General features: G+C 42.2%; 1 protein-coding gene across 1 annotated transcript in view; it reads right to left on the reverse strand.

The window, feature by feature from the left end:
* LOC115464762 (triadin-like) overlaps positions 1–17553 on the reverse strand; it is a 248485-nt gene that overhangs the window by 230173 nt on the left and 759 nt on the right. The window contains exons 3-8 of the mRNA XM_030195115.1: positions 16902–17012; positions 7670–7729; positions 5375–5434; positions 3077–3136; positions 2292–2351; positions 759–818 (exon numbers count right to left, since the gene is read on the reverse strand). Coding sequence (XP_030050975.1) covers positions 759–818; positions 2292–2351; positions 3077–3136; positions 5375–5434; positions 7670–7729; positions 16902–17012 — 411 coding nt within the window. The remainder of the gene's footprint in view (positions 1–758; positions 819–2291; positions 2352–3076; positions 3137–5374; positions 5435–7669; positions 7730–16901; positions 17013–17553) is intronic.

Consider the following 17553-nt stretch of genomic DNA (forward strand, 5'->3'; position numbering starts at 1 on the left):
GAACTTGAAATATGCTCCTCATTTATCCTTTTGAATTCATCCCTCTCCCAACCATCATTATTCATTCTTCCTTAATTTACAACACACTATCCCAATTTACACATTCTTCCCACTCCCTCCTCTACCACCTTCCTCCTTTACCCATCTTACTTACCCACTTTTACTGTCCACCTCTTTATATACTATATTTAGCTGTTTTATCCTTTTTGTGTTATCTTGTATACCTGTTATATTATGTAAGCCGCATTGAGCCTGCTAATCAGTGGGAAATCGCGGGGTATAAATGTTACATTACATTATTTAAGTGCACACATGCTCATATATGTTTACAAATGGCCATAATTCAGATACACATTATTCTGCAAGCATGTATTTTCCAGGTTGGGGTTCACATGGACAGAGTCTAGGCAGAGCAGAGGAATTACAGTAGATTAAGGAGGGATCAGTCCCTAGAACAGCTGCTGATCACAAAAGCATGCTAATAAGATTTGGACTCTCTCTGACAACCAAGAGGCAGAGAGGGAGAGCTGGCCCTAGCTCAGAGCTAACAGCCAATAGAGAAAGCTCACAAGGGGTCAATTTCCCATTTGTTTTTGCTATGTTTGGTTGGTTGTTTTGTTTTATTTTGTTTTTTTGTTTTTGAAATCTACTTTGGACCTGGTTCAAGGAGATGGTAGGTTATAAATACATGAGATTGATATTGAAATATGCAAGATGTATGAAGACTATATAAGAAGAGAACTTTATTAAAAGCAAACCTTTGGGTGAAGCTTTCTTTTCGGGTGTTTCTTTTCTTTCAGGTTTATCTTTGGGAGTTACTAGAAAAGATTAAAATAACAGATTATTTATTTATGAAAACAAAAGTTTCCAAATGAATACTGAATGCATTTTTGAAACAACGAGTCCTCTATATGAAGTTTTATTATTATGTAGGTTTCAACCAATACTGTCACCATATGATTTCCGTTTGGTGATTCAGAGTATTGTGCTTTCTCGTTTAGACTACTGCAATGCTCTTTAGCTTGGAATGGCTAAGACCAGGGTTAGAGCATTGCAGTTGGTCCAGGATGCTGCTGCTAGGCTGGTTACAGGTGTAGCCTGGGTACAACATATTATTCTCATTTTGAGACACATTGGTTACCGGTTCAGAGTACAATATAGTTTAAGGTTCTTTGCTATGTCCATCAGGCTACATACAGATTTGCACCAAAGTGTGTGTGTATTGTCCTAATAGGAGATTGAGGCCTGCGATAACAATGCTTTTATCTCTTGATGTTGTGGTAAATACAAGATATTGTGAGACAAGATCTGCTGTTTTTTCCATAGCTGTGGTACAGTTATGAAATGTATTAAAAGGTCAACCGAGAATGAGTGATGAAGTTCTGCAATTTAAACAGTTGCAGAACTTCTTGCTTACATTGTCTTCACACATCTTTGTTTGTGGAGGCTTTGATGTGAAGATGGACTGATATTGCTATTGTGGGTGCAGTATTGATATTAAGCAGGCAGTGGCAGTGAAACATCTTATGGCAGTGCATGAAATATATGTATTTTATTGATTTTATTGCTGCATATTTTAATGTTTTATGTGTTTTGTTTTGTAAATCACTTTGATCTAAGCGGTATACAAAAGTGTAAAATAAATAAAAAAAATAAGTCTGAGTGTTCCACTATTAATTGATTTCATCAATCAAAAGTGCATTTTCAACAATAAGGATTAAGAAAGTAATTCTATAAGGTGGAACTAAAAGTTAGGGGGCACATATATGCTTGATACTAGTGGTCTGGTTATTTAACTGTGTTTGTGCTCATATATGTTTACAAATGGCCATAATCCAGATACACATTATTCTGCAAGCATGTATTTTCCAGCTGGGGGTTCACATGGACAGAGTCTAGGCAGAACAGAGGTGGGGTGCATTCGACGCTCATCAAAATCTCTTTTTTTCTTCAGTACAATGTGGAGGAATACTTAAAGGACAGATTTCCATTTATTTTAATACACTGTGCACTCATGCGTACTACACAAGTTAACTACTGCTCTGAACCACTTTCTGCACTGTGCGCTCAGTAACAAGTGTGTACACCTCACAGTAACCACACACCTGCTCATGCTAGCTTTCTGCATTGGCTGCTATGAATTCACTTGGCCTTTTTTTTTTTCTCATTCAAATCTGTTTTAGACCAGTTCAAGGAGAAGGTGAGTTATAAATACAAAAAATTGAGATTGATATTGGAATTTGCAGGATGTGTGAAGTCTATGTAAGAAAATAACTTTATTAATAGCAAACCTTTTGGTGAAACTTTCTTTTCAGGTGTTTCTTTTCTTTCAGTTTTGTCTTTGGGAGTTACTAGAAAATATTAAAATAGCAGATTAGTTATTTAATAAAACAAGAGTTTCCAAAGGAAAACTGGATGCATTTTTGAAACAATGAGTCCTCTATATGCATTCTGAGAGTTCCACTATTAATGTATTTCTTTAATCAGAAGTGGGGTTTTGTTCAGGACTAAGAATTAAGGAAGTAAATCTATAAGGCAACATATATATGCATAGATACCAGTGTTCTAGTTATTTAAGTATACATATGCTCATACATGTTTCCAAAAGACCATAATCCAGATGCATATTATTCTGTAAGCATGTGATTTCCAGGTAGGGGTTCACATGGATGGAGCATGGGCAGAGTACAGGTGAGGTGCATTGGACGCTCATTAAAATCTCTCGTTTTCTTCAGTGCAATGTGGAGGAATACTTAAAGGACAGATTTCAATTTATTTTAATACACTGTGCACTCATGCGTACTACAAGAGTTAACTTCCTCTCTGAACTGCTTTCTGTACTGTGCGCTCAGTAACAAGTGTGTACACCGCACAGTAACCACACTTCTGCTCATGCTAGCTTTCTGCAATGGCCACTGAGACTTCACTTGGCTTTTTTTTTTTAAATTATTATTGAAATCTGTTTTAGACAAATTCAAGGAGACGGTGAGTTACAAATAAATAAAAATTAGACTGATATTGAAATTTGCAGGATGTGTGAAGACAATGTCAGCAAAGAACTTTATTAATAACAAACCTTTGGGTGAAACTTTCTTTTCAGGTGTTTCTTTTCTTTCGATTTTGTCTTTGGGAGTTACTAGAAAAGATTAAAATAGAAGATTAGTTATTTAATAAAAAAAGCGTTTCCAAAGGAAAACTGGATGCATTTTTGAAACAATGAGGGGTCCTTTTACTAAGGCATGTCGAAAAATGGCCCTTGCTAGTGTAGGTGCATGCTTTGGACATGTACAGGTCCATTTTCCAGCGCGCCTATAAAAGAAGGCACTTGGGGGGGGGGGGGGGGGGGGGTGAAAATGGACATGCGTCAAAATAAAAATTGGCTCTTTCCGTCTTGGGCCTGGGACTTTACCGCCACCCACTGACTTAGCAGTAAGGTCTCATGTGCTAACCAGGCGGTAATCGTCAGCACATGTACACTGCAGATTATCATCCGGTTAGCACCACACAATAGAAAGTAAAAAAGATTGTCCGACATGTGTAATGGACACATGTAAAAAATGGAATTACCGCCCAGGAAAGGTGGCAGCTGGGTGGTAGTTCCAAATTGACGCTTGTTGGACTCATATAGAGGGACATAATCGAATGGGGGCGCCCATCTCTAATGACGACCCTGTAAAGCGGCGTACCCGACCGTATTATCGAAACAAGATAGCCGGCCATCTTTCGTTTCGATAATATGGTTGGGGCCGGCCAAATCTCAACATTTGGGCCGCCTTTAGAGACAGCCAGCGTTAGAGATGGCCGCTATTGGTTTTCGCCGATAATGGAAACTAATGGCGGCCATCTCAAAACCGGCCAAATCCAAGTCATTTGGTCGTGGGAGGAGCCAGCATTTGTAGTGCACTGGTCCCCCTCACATGCCAGGACACCAACCGGGCACCTTAGGGGCACTGCAGTGGACTTCACAAATTGATCCCAGGTGCATAGCTCCCTTACCTTGTGTGCTGAGCCCCCCCAACCTCCCCCCAAACCCACTGCCAACAACTGTACAAACCTATAATAGCCCTTAAAGGGTAACGGGGGGCACCTAGATGTGGGTACAGTGGGTTTCGGGTGGGTTTTGGAGGGCTCCCATTTACCACCACAAGTGTAACAGGTAGGGGGGGATGGGCCTGGGTCCACCTGCCTGAAGTGCACTGCAGTACCCACTAAAAACTGCTCCAGGGACCTGCATAGTGCTGTAATGGAGCTGGGTATGACATTTGAGGCTGGCATAGTGGCTGGCAAAAAAATGTTTTTTATTTTTATTTTTTGGGTGGGAGGGGGTTAGTGACCACTGGGAGAGTAAGGGGAGGTCATCCCCAATTCCCTCTGGTGGTCATCTGGTCAGTTTGGGCACCTTTTCAAGCTTGGTCGTGAACAAAAAGGGACCAAGTAAAGTCGGCCAAATGCTCGTCAGGGCTGGCCTTCTTTTTTCCATTATGGACCGAGGCCAGCCATCTCTTAACCACGCCCCCGTCCCGCCTTCGGTACACTGTCAACACGCCCCCTTGAACTTTAGCCGGCCCTATGACAGAAAGCAGTTGAAGCCAACCAAAATCGGCTTTCGATTATACCAATTTGGCAGGCCTTAGGAGCAGGCTGGCCATCTTCCGATTTGTGTCGGAAGATGGCCGCCCTTCTCCTTTGAAAATAAGCAGGATAGGTGCCTATGCACCTTTGTAAAAGGGCCCCCGAGTCCATTATATGAAGTCTGAGAGTTCCACTATTAATTTATTTCTTCAATCAAAAGTGTTTTTTCAGGAATAAGGATTAAGGAAGTAAATATATAAGGCAACCTATATATGCATAGATACCAGTGTTCTAGTTATTTAAGTATACATATGCTCATATATGTTTCCAAAAGACCATAATCCAGATGCATATTATTCTGTAAGCATGTGATTTCCAGGTAGGGGTTCACATGGATGGAGCATGGGCAGAGTACAGGTGAGGTGCATTGGACGCTCATTAAAATCTCTCGTTTTCTTCAGTGCAATGTGGAGGAATACTTAAAGGACAGATTTCAATTTATTTTAATACACTGTGCACTCATGCGTACTACAAGAGTTAACTTCCTCTCTGAACTGCTTTCTGTACTGTGCGCTCAGTAACAAGTGTGTACACCGCACAGTAACCACACTTCTGCTCATGCTAGCTTTCTGCAATGGCCACTGAGACTTCACTTGGCTTTTTTTTTTTAAATTATTATTGAAATCTGTTTTAGACAAATTCAAGGAGACGGTGAGTTACAAATAAATAAAAATTAGACTGATATTGAAATTTGCAGGATGTGTGAAGACAATGTCAGCAAAGAACTTTATTAATAACAAACCTTTGGGTGAAACTTTCTTTTCAGGTGTTTCTTTTCTTTCGATTTTGTCTTTGGGAGTTACTAGAAAAGATTAAAATAGAAGATTAGTTATTTAATAAAAAAAGCGTTTCCAAAGGAAAACTGGATGCATTTTTGAAACAATGAGGGGTCCTTTTACTAAGGCATGTCGAAAAATTGCCCTTGCTAGTGTAGGTGCATGCTTTGGACGTGTGCAGGTCCATTTTCCAGCGCGCCTGTAAAAGAAGGCATTTGGGGGGGGGGGGTGAAAATGGACATGCGGCAAAATAAAAATTGGCTCTGTCCGTCTTGGGCCTGGGACTTTACCGCCACCCACTGACTTAGCAGTAAGGTCTCATGTGCTAACCAGGCGGTAATCGTCAGCACACGTACACTGCAGATTATCATCCGGTTAGCACCACACAATAGAAAGTAAAAAAGATTGTCCGACATGTGTAATGGACACATGTAAAAAATGGAATTACCGCCCAGGAAAGGTGGCAGCTGGGTGGTAGTTCCAAATTGATGCTTGTTGGACTCATATAGAGGGACATAATCGAATGGGGGCGCCCATCTATAAGGGCGCCCATCTCTAATGATGACCCTGTAAAGCGGCGTACCCGACCGTATTATCGAAACAAGATAGCCGGCCATCTTTCGTTTCGATAATATGGTCGGGGCCGGCCAAATCTCAACATTTGGGCCGCCCTTAGAGATAGCCGGCGTTAGAGATGGCCGCTATTGGTTTTCGCCGATAATGGAAACTAATGGCGGCCATCTCAAAACCAGCCAAATCCAAGTCATTTGGTCGTGGGAGGAGCCAGCATTTGTAGTGCACTGGTCCCCCTCACATGCCAGGACACCAACCGGGCACCTTAGGGGCACTGCAGTGGACTTCACAAATTGATCCCAGGTGCATAGCTCCCTTACCTTGTGTGCTGAGCCCCCCCCAACCTCCCCCCAAACCCACTACCCACAACTGTACAACCCTATAATAGCCCTTAAAGGGTAACGGGGGGGGGGGGGCACCTAGATGTGGGTACAGTGGGTTTCGGGTGGGTTTTGGAGGGCTCCCATTTACCACCACAAGTGTAACAGGTAGGGGGGAATGGGCCTGGGACCGCCTGCCTGAAGTGCACTGCAGTACCCACTAAAACCTGCTCCAGGTACCTGCATAGTGCTGTGATGGAGCTGGGTATGACATTTGAGGCTGGCATAGAGGCTGGCAAAAAAATGTTTTTTATTTTTATTTTTTGGGTGGGAGGGGGTTAGTGACCACTGGGAGAGTAAGGGGAGGTCATCCCCAATTCCCTCTGGTGGTCATCTGGTCAGTTTGGGCACCTTTTCAAGCTTGGTCGTGAACAAAAAGGGACCAAGTATAGTCGGCCAAATGCTCGTCAGGGCTGGCCTTCTTTTTTCCATTATGGGCCGAGGCCAGCCATCTCTTAACCACGCCCCCGCCCCGCCTTCGGTACACTGTCAACACGCCCCCTTGAACTTTAGCCGGCCCTATGACAGAAAGCAGTTGAAGCCAGCCAAAATCGGCTTTCGATTATACCAATTTGGCAGGCCTTAGGAGAAGGCTGGCCATCTTCTGATTTGTGTCGGAAGATGGCTCCCCTTCTCCTTTGAAAATAAGCAGGATAGGTGCCTATGCACCTTTGTAAAAGGGCCCCCGAGTCCATTATATGACGTCTGAGAGTTCCACTATTAATTTATTTCTTCAATCAGAAGTGTTTTTTCAGGAATAAGGATTAAGGAAGTAAATATATAAGGCAACCTATATATGTATAGATACCAGTGTTCTAGCTATTTAAGTGCACATGTGCTCATATATGTTTACAAATGACCATAATCCAGATACACATTATTCTATAAGCATGTATTATCTAGGTGGGGGTTCATATGGACAGAGTCTTAGCAGAGTACAGGTGGGGGTGCATTGGGCGCTCATTAAAATCTCTCGTTTTCTTCGATGTGGTGTAGAGCAATACTTAAAGGACAGATTTCTATTTATTTTAATACACTGTGCACTCATGCGTCTTACATGAGTTAACTTCTGCTCTGAACCGCTTTCTGCACTGCACGCTCAGTAACAAGTGTGTACACCTCACAGTAACCAAACACTTCTGCCCATGCTAGCTTTCTGCATTGGGCGCTGTGAATTCATTTGGTTTTTTTTTCATTGAAATCTGTTTTAGACAAGTTCAAGGAGACGGTGAGTTATAAATATATCAAAATGAGTTATAAATATAACAAAATGACTATCGTAAACAAAGAACTTTATCTTTAGCAAACCTTTGGGTGAAACTTTCTTTTCAGGTGTTTCTTTTCTTTCAGGTTTGTCTTTGGGAGTTACTAGAAAAGATTAAAATAGCGGATTAGTTATTTAATAAAACAAGAGTTTCCAAAGGAAAACTGGATGCATTTTTAAAACAATGAGGGGTCCTTTTACTAAGGTGTGCCAAAAAATGGCCTGTGCTATTGTAGGCGTGTGTTTTGGATACGTGCAGGTCCATTTTCCAGTGTGCCTGTAACAAGGCCTTTTTCGGTGGTGGTGGGGGGGGGGGCTGAAAATGGACATGCGGCAAAATAAAATTGGCGCGCGTCCATTTTGGGCCTGAGACTTTAGGGGTAAGGTCTCACACGTTAATTGGGTGTTAATCGTCAGCACACGTACACTGCCAATTACCGCCCGGTTAGCTCCACACATGGAAAATAAAAATATATTTTCCGACACGCATATCGGACGCACATAAGAAATGAAATTACTGCCTGGGGCAGGCGGTAGCCGGGTGGTAGCTCCAAACTGACAGATGTTGGACACGAGCAGGCGCCTACGCGCCTTTGTAAAAGGGTCCCCCTGAGTCCTCTATATGAAGTCTGAGAATTCCACTATTAGTTTATTTCTTCAATGAGAAGTGCTTTTTCAGGAATAAGGATTGAGGAAGTAAATCTATAAGGCAACATATATATGCATAGATACCATTGTTCTAATTATTTAAGTTGACATGTGCTCATATATGTTTATAAATGGCTATAATCCAGGTTCACATTATTCTGTAAACAGGTATTTTTCAGGTGGGGATTCACTTGGAAAGAGTCTGGGCAGAGCATATTTGGGGTGCACAGTTATATATGTAAGTTATAGAATATTGTAAGCAGGGCTGCCGAGAGACTGAGCCGGGCCCGAGGAAAGGTCGCCCCCGGGGCCCCCGCCACCGCCCCCTCAATCGCTATCACTGTCACCCAGTGGCGTTCCTAGAGGGGCTGACACCCGGGGCGGATCGCCGATGCGCCCCGCTCCCCGGGTGCAGCGCCCCCCCCCCAGTGCAGCGCGCCTCCCCCAGTGAAAGGACACCCCCCACCCCAGCGAAAGAACCTCGCCCGAGTGCACGCCACTGGGGGGGGGTGCCGCGCGCCGGTCAGCATTGTTTGTTTCCATGCTCCCTCTGCCCCGGAACAGGTTACTTCCTGTTCCGGGGCAGAGGGAGCATGGAAATGAATGACGCTGACCGGCGCGCGGCACCCCGCCAGCGGCGTGCACCCAGGGTGGACCGCCCCCACTGCCTCCCTTGGTACGCCACTGCTGTCACCTCTCTCTCCCGCTCCCAGGCCGCCAGCACCACAGTCCCCAGTCTCCACCCGCCCACTCCCAGCCCCCTCGACAGCCCCCCTCTGTCCGCCACCGGGCCCCTTGCATTCAAAACAGCAGCACAGTGCAGCGCCTCACCTCCGTGTGAAAGCAGCAGATCACCTCCCTTCGGGCCCTCCTTCACTATGCCCCGCCCTTGCAGAAACAGGAAGTTACATCAGATAAGGGTGGGACAAAGTGAGAGAAGGCCCGAAGCGATCCGCCGCTCTCAAACAGATGCAAGGCGCTGCACTGCCAACTAGACACTCTCCCTTTTCCAAATGCAGGGGGCCCGGTGGCAGATAGAAGGGGGCTGCCGACGGAGCAGAGGGCAGGCAGGTGGAGACCGGGGACTGCAGCGTCGGTGGCCTGGGAGCAGGAGAAGGAGAGAGACCCCGGTGCCGGACCCCCCTTGGAGGCCCGGGCCCAGGGAATTTTATCCCCCTTGCCCCCCCCCCTCTCGGCGGCCCTGATTGTAAGTTATATACATAGCTCCAGAATTTAGGCACGAGCATTTACAGCAGCTCTATGGCTGATATAAGTGCTCACATGTAAATATATATTGCATAAACATTCCTGGTTATGCTTGCATTTTAGAAAGGAATGTAGGCACTCTCTAAGGGGAAAATTCTATATGTGGAAAAGAAGAAACTAAGGGGGGAATTCATCAACATGCTGTAAAAGTTTGTCTTTTTCTGCACTTTGATGAACTGCCAGATTCAACAGCCTTTGGGATCTCTCTACTGTTGGTTGCTAAATCCCTTTTTAAAAGAAGGAAACATAACCCTAGTGTAGTAGCACAGGACTACTACTAGGGGCATCATGTTAATGAAGGTGTTGGACTGGCAGTAGCAACTGGACTCACTCCTACACAAAGACCTTCCTTCCTTTGACCACCACGGCATTTAAAGGTAGCTTCTGTGGGGGGACACAGGGGGCTGATGCATGGAGGATGGTCTTCAGCCTATGGAGGCTATTGAGCTGGAGGGGGGTTTTAAGCAGGGGGGACCCTACACTGTTAGCCCGGGAGCATCGGGCCATGGCTTTGCAAGTTGTGTTAGAGTATTAGCATAGTAATGAGATGCAAAACATTACTGCTTATCATGCAGTAACTTAAATATCATTGCGGTAATATTTACAGGCAGTTTTAGGGCAGTTTGTCATGTTAATGGCCAAATAACATGACTTAAGGCCCTAACATTGTTTGATGAATTTCAACCTAAGCTATTTCTATTGAATGGGCACAATTTGGTTGCAATTTGGTAAGATATAAAACGACCGAGGACAAAGAGTAGTTGAATTTGAGCCTTAGTTTAAATGCTCATAAAATAATACCACTTCTGATGGTCCATTAAATAAATGATTATTACTGGAATGTATAAGTAATTGTGGGCACACATTAATAATTATAGATTTGCATTAGAACCCTTTTGTGTATGTGTGTGTTGTGCTATGTCCCACAAGTGTAATAGAAACTTGTAGGGCATTTTTATGTGATTCACACAAAAAAGGGGACATGTTGATGGTATTTTAGAAGCAGTTCAACAAGTATATTATGTTTTTACGTATCACCTGCAAGTGGTATATATTCATGTACTGTGGACATTTTACTTTCCCAAAAAGGCTCACAATCTGAGTTTGTACCTAAGGTAATAAAGGGTTAAGCGACTTGCCCAAGATCACAGAAATACAGTGAGATTGGAACTAGGCTCCCCTGATTCTCAGTCTGCTTCTCTAACCATTAGACTACCCCTCCCCTCCTCTGCATAAAGTTTCAAAATGTAGTAGCCATGTATATCATGACCACATGCATTCTTTACCATCATGTATTTAACTGGGTATGTGCAATGGGCCTTTTACATTTTTTTAAATTTTATTTTTCATCATAATACACTGAAAACATAACCATATAGCCCTATTTTTGTCCATTTATATTCATAGTCATATATGTTTTTATTTGTATGACCTGCAGTGTGGGTACATTATAGCATATTGTAGTAATGTGTTTATTGTTGTTTTTATTGTTTCCATATTACTTTATTATTGTCGAATGTGGAATATATTTGTGGTTTAATTTGAATCCTTTGGACTTCCTTTAGATATTTTGGATTTTGAAGCAGGCTATTAGGCCAAAACATGGCCTGTGTTGGGTCCTTTATTGTTTTAATAAAGAACAGTTTTTATTTCTGGAGCACACACTACAATTTGTGTGGGGGGTTTTCTCTCCACTGTGTGGTTTTCATGGATTATTTTGTGGAGCTTAAACTTCCTGTCTTGTTTTTTAAGGGATTACAACAAATTTTTATTGTAATTTAATGGCTTGTCATTCTGGCAAGGCTTCCCTATGGTGTCAGATGACTTGAAATTTTTCACTGATGCAGCAGGAGGGAAAGGTTTTGGTATCTATTTCAGCAGTTGCTGTCAATTTGTCAGATGTGGAGGGGCATAATCGAACGAAAACGTCTATCTCCATGGGCGTTTATCTCCGAGAACGGGTCCGTGAAGGGGCGGACCGAACCGTATTTTCGCAAAAAATAGACGTCCATGTTTTATTCGACAATTTGTGAGCTGGGCGTTTTTGTTTTTCAGCGATAATGGAAAATGAAAGCACCCAGCTCAAAAATGAATAAATCCAAGGCATTTGTAGTGCACTGGTCCCCCTCACATGCCAGGACACCAACCGGGCACCCTAGGGGGCACTTTTACAAAAACAAAAAAAAAAGGTAAAAGAGCTCCCAGGTGCATAGCACCCTTCCCTTGTGTGTTGAGCCCCCCAAATCCCCCTCAAAACCCACTGCCCACAAGTCTACACCATTACTATAGCCCTAAGGGGTGAAGGGGGACACCTACATGTGGGTACAGTGGGTTTGGGGGGTTGGACGACTAATAAGCATTAAGCAGCACAATTGTAACAGGTGGGGGGGATGGGCCTGGGTCCACCTGCCTGAAGTCCACTGCACCCCCTAACAACTGCTCCAGGGACCTGCATACTGCTGCCAGGCAGGTGGGTATGACATTTGATGGTGAAAATAAAAAGTTGTGAAACATCATTTTTTGTGGTGGGAGGGGGTTAGTGACCACTGGGGGAGTCAGGGGAGGTCATCCCCCATTCCCTCTGGGGGTAATCTGGTCATTTAGGGCACTTTTTGGGGCCTTATTCGTGAAAAAAGAGGGTCCAGGAAAAGTGCCCTAAATTCTAGCTACAAACGCATACTTTTTTTTCCATTATCGGCGAAAGGCGCCCATCTCTGTTCGGGTGATAACCATGCCCCAGTTCCGCCTTCACCACGCCTCCGACACGCCCCGTCAACTTTGTACGCTTCCGCGATGGAGTGCAGTTGAAAACGTCCAAGTTCGGCTTTCGATTATACCGCGCTATTCGTTTTTGTGAGATAAACGTCCATCTCCCGATTTAGTTCGGAACTTGGGCATTTTTCTCGTTCGATTATAAGCAGGATAGGGTTTTTTATGCAAAGATGCTGGGTATAGATAATCCTGTGAGCAAATTTATAATTAAAAGACTGATGCAGGGTTGGGAACAAATTACTGGGAAGAATTTGGATAGATTACTACTACTACTACTACTTATCACTTTTATAGCGCTACAAGGCATAAGCAGCGCTATACACAATACACAAAAAGACAGTCCCTGCTCAACACTTGATCGTCTGCTCCTTCTTTTGAGTGTACTAGATCAGACTTGCCTCAATGACTTTGTTCTATTCAGATGTGCCTTCTCATTGGCATTCTTTGGCACATTGCAAGTAAGTGGCTACTCTCCAGCTCCAGGCATTCGTGTTTTAGTGGCATGAGGTTAAATATGTGGACAACAGGCCCCAAAATCTCATCCAGAAATCCAAAACAGACCAGGCCAATTAAGGTATGTAATTAGTACTCCATAAGGCTACAGGGGATCTGCCTTGCCTCATAAAACATTAACACCCCCCTCCCCCATTTACTAAAGCATAGCTCAAGTTATCTGCAGCAGGGCCCATTTTATTACTATGGGCCCTGCTGCAGATAACTTGAGCTAAGCTTTAGTAAACAATCCCCTAAGTTACATTTCCTGCATTCTGGTAAGCCCCTCTGTATTACTCATATACAAGGACAAACCTGTGCTCTCTAGCTTTCAGTTTGAGAGAGTGTTGAAGCTTAGTATTGTTAGATTAGAACGTAACACCAATTTCTACGGAACACACTCATTCCGAATTGGGGCAGCCACCTCTGCAGCTAGAATGGGTTTTCCTGCAGAGCAAATCATGTCAATTGGTAGATGCTGTACCAATTGATATAGGCTATATGTCTGACCTGGGCAACAACAAAAGAAGCCAATCAAACCCAAAGAGAGCAGTACAAGCAAAACAGGAGTGGGAATGACCAATACAATAAGCTGGATGAAATAAAATAAGTCTTTACTGTGTAACAAAATAATATTTGCTTAAAGACAAGCACATCAAGCAAAGGAAATAACGGGCTTCTTGGGAGTCCAAAGCATAAAGCAAATGAAATACAAAGTGCTGAATAAGACCAATGGCCACACAAAAGAAACCAGTGTGGATTCTAGTTAGCTCATGTCATATCAAGGTTATGGAACAGAAATGATTACCTTGATATGGCACAAGATAACTAGAATTCACACTTTTTTTGTCACCAATGGTTTTATTCAGCACTTTGTGTTTCATTTGCTGTATGCTTTGGACTCCTGTTTAAGGCATAAGCTGAATCATAAACTGTGTTGAAACCATGCTCCAATGGAGCCTGTTGTTTCCTTTGTTTGATGTGCTGTCTTTAAGCAAATATTACTGTGCCACACACGACTTATTTTATTTCATCTGGCTCATTGCATTGGTCCATTCCCACTCCTGTGTTTTGCATAGACCTGGACGACAGCAATAGGCAGTGTTCTGCTTTAATTTCTAACACTGTTTTCCTATTATGCACATATCAACTTATAGGTACCAACTAGATGCCTCGTATGTTATGGATATGCGACCACTTATTTGTTAACTGAGCCCATGGAAGAGCTACATTAAGATCCCTTGACATTAACCTGGGACTGCCTAAGTTAGGTATTTCCATTCAGTAGATGGGCTGCAGAGGCATGAGTTGGGATTAATTAATGCCATAAGCCTGTGGTCCATAATAACTCAACTAACCCCATGGGCCTTAGTGATACATTTATGGGGCAATGACTTAACTACCATACACAGTGTAGAACTTCTTCAAAGCATTCAAAAGGATTCCTTACAGCTAGCTGCTTAACTCCTCACCACTTACTTAGTGGGGTCAACTATAATTCCTAGAAGGGTGTGATGTGGGGATAGAACACATAAGTCAATTAAAAAATAAATAGAAAAAAAACTTAATAAGTGGATGTTCAAGTTTATGGTTTTTATTAGGGGGTTTTCTAATAAACATGATTTGATCACAGAGTCTTACACGGGCTTGAACCAACCAGATGGAGTTCACTTATCTGAAGTAGGAGTGCATATATTTAACAACTCAATTCAGGATGTTCTTGAGATACTCCTTCTCAGAAATGGTTGCAGCTAGGGACATTTAGCTTGGGGGGGGGGGGGGGGGGGCTGTGGCAAGCAAGCGAAGTATCACTACCATGGGCTGTGGTGGTTTTTTAAACCAAGGCCTGAGTGCACAAACTAGTTAAGGCCTCATTTGGTTTTGGTACATAACTATATGTAAATGTGTTCATGGCACATTCTAATAAAGGATCAAGGTATAATTTGATAGTCACTAGCTTATACTGCTAGTGCAGGCAAATGAACTGGACAAAACCCAAAGGACATAATCTAACCTGGTCTTCAACAGGACGGGCCATATTGTTTAAATACCATATGTTCATATTTGTTAAAAATATGAGTGGGAGTGATGTTTCAATGGCAGCTACAACATGTCAAGAAAGAGGCAAGGAAGAACCTCAATGCTCTTTCCTTCAAGCAATAGGAATGCTGTGAATGGTACAGCAGGCCTGGGTAATGTTCAGATAGTAATTAAGTACCTTAATTAGTTAATTATTATGTTGTCTAGTTAGAATAGTGTATATTTGAATTGTTATGAATTTATGCTATGGCATCAGAATGGGCATGTCTTCCTGGCCATTCTTGGGATAGGCGTAGTGTGTTGGTGAGTGGCAGTGTACCTAGTGCTGGGCTTGTGCCTTTTGTGCCCCCCCCCCCCAATTGATATCTTTGCTCTTTCTTTCCATTTTTGTCATATTCTTCTTATATGCCCTATTTTTAGAATTACAGGGCTATTTGCATAATACTAAGGGGCTCATTTTCAAAGCACTTAGACTTACAAAGTTCCATAGTAACCTATGGAACTTTGTAAGTCTAAGTGCTTTGAAAATACACCTCTAAGAGTACTTTATCTCCTTTTTATCTTCAGGAGTCCACTTCACTAGTCGATAGTTTTCTTAACTTTGTCATTAGTTTATACAGTTTGCTTTTTACTACAGTGGGTCCATGAAAAGGGTCATCATGGTACAAAGCTGAGTACCATGACTGTTTCATAATGCATTCAAATTCTTATTCTGAAATGTTTTAGGCAGCAATATTATAATAAAGCTCACACCAGATGAATCATTGAAAGAACTTCTGGCATCTTATTTAAAATCTCATTTTAAATGCTTTGATAAGTCTGGGAACAATATTTTATTATGTGTGGAATTCTGTATAATATTTTGCAAGGTTACAAAAAAGACAATGCTTTCCTTTGAGTTCCAGGACAAATTTAAAGCTTGCTTTGCTGCACTGCTATTATGCATGCCTTTTCTAGCTAATATGTAGAGGGTATCAGTATTCAATACTGTGATTTAAATTATTTCACAAATACTAGATATATGAGAAGCATTTGGGGGGGGGGGGTGAATTTTTAAAGTTGTTTTCATATGCATGTAGCCACATACACACTTGAATGGCGACTTCTAAAATATCATCTGGATAAAAGTATGTTCTTTAACATGATGGTGCATACATTGCTGGTAGGCATGTACACGTGTGGAGTTTGCACAGAGCACGCACACAGACACATGTCGGCCCATATTCAGCCAGTGGTGAACAGTATTTTTTTGTCCACCGCCGGCACTAAAACCATAAATTCAATGCCGGGCTCTATGAGGGCTTTGTCATTGAATGTCTATTTTTTTTTTAAACCGGCCAGCACATTCCCAGGTAAGTCAATATTCAGACTTAACTGGCCATGGGCTAGCATACAAAGATAGGACAGCTATTTATGCAGTCCTATTTATGCGCTAAACATGGCTAGTTAGCTCTGAGTATTGAGATCTAACTGGACCCTGCCCCTGAAATGCTGCTGGGATACTCCTGACGTAGCCAGCTTCCAGTTCGGCACTTACCGGTCATTTTCAACACATTAACCGGTTAAGTGATACTGAAAATGACCAGATAGCCACATGGAAGAAAGTTAACCGGTCAGCGGCCATTCACTTTGAATATTGGCTGGATGGATTATAAAATGCATTAACCTACATGCATTCTTAAAAATTATAGCTGTAGACATTTACATCTATCCAGAGCAGGTATAATAGGCATGATTTCTGCCTATTATTCTAGCATTTTAAAAAGACAAGCAGGCACTTACTTGTCCTTATAAAACTGAACTAAAATAGCATCTGAAAAGAAGTCTACACAAAGCACCCCCTTCTAAAAGTACCTTCATAAATGAGAAACTGAAGTAAACAGTAACTTCTGTAAGAGCTAATTTATAACCAAAACTACCTCAGAAAGAGAGATTCAATATAAATATTAATTCTCACTCACTCCATATCATATTGCAGTGAGGAAGTAAGGCTAGCCCAATACTGTTACCAGCTCAAAATTAGCAGTATATGTGAAAGCAACTTTATTAGAAGCAAACCTTTGGGTGAAACCTTCTTTTCAGGTTTTTCTTTTTCAGGTTTTTCTTTCTTTTCAGGTTTTTCTTTCTTTTCAGGCTTTTCTTTCTTTTCAGGTTTATCTTTGGAAATTACTACAAAAGAATAAAGTAGCAGATTAGCTATGACATTTTGAGCTAATAATCCTATATATGAAGTCTATCTCTTTATTCAGGATTAACTCGGCTTAGTGAGCTGGTCTTTTGGACCTGTGTTTCTAAATATAAATTGAATGTCTCAGTGTATATGAGTTCCCAATGCAAAAACTGCCATTAGAAGTGACACACATGGTGATAGGTTCAGTAAATCGACCAGACTGTAAGAAACTATGCTTTCCTCTCAATTCCAGAACAAATTTAAGGCTGCACTGCCACTGTGAATGCTTTATCTAGTTTATGTTTAAATAGAAAACATCAGCTTCCAGCCCTGCGGATTTGGGTTTTCTCACAAATATTATAATTTACTGACAATGGTTTGACTCACACTCAGTTCTGCTCCTGGGTTAGTCAGTCGTGACTTTGCTTCTTGTTTTCATCCCATGGAACTAGTCCAAGATTGGATGTGAAATGTCTTCCATGTATGTTCAAGCATAGTCCTGGATTTAACTACAAAAACCTGTTTTCTAAACAGCTACTA

Source organism: Microcaecilia unicolor, chromosome 3 (genome assembly GCF_901765095.1).
Source record: "Microcaecilia unicolor chromosome 3, aMicUni1.1, whole genome shotgun sequence".
NCBI classification, from domain to species: domain Eukaryota; kingdom Metazoa; phylum Chordata; class Amphibia; order Gymnophiona; family Siphonopidae; genus Microcaecilia; species Microcaecilia unicolor.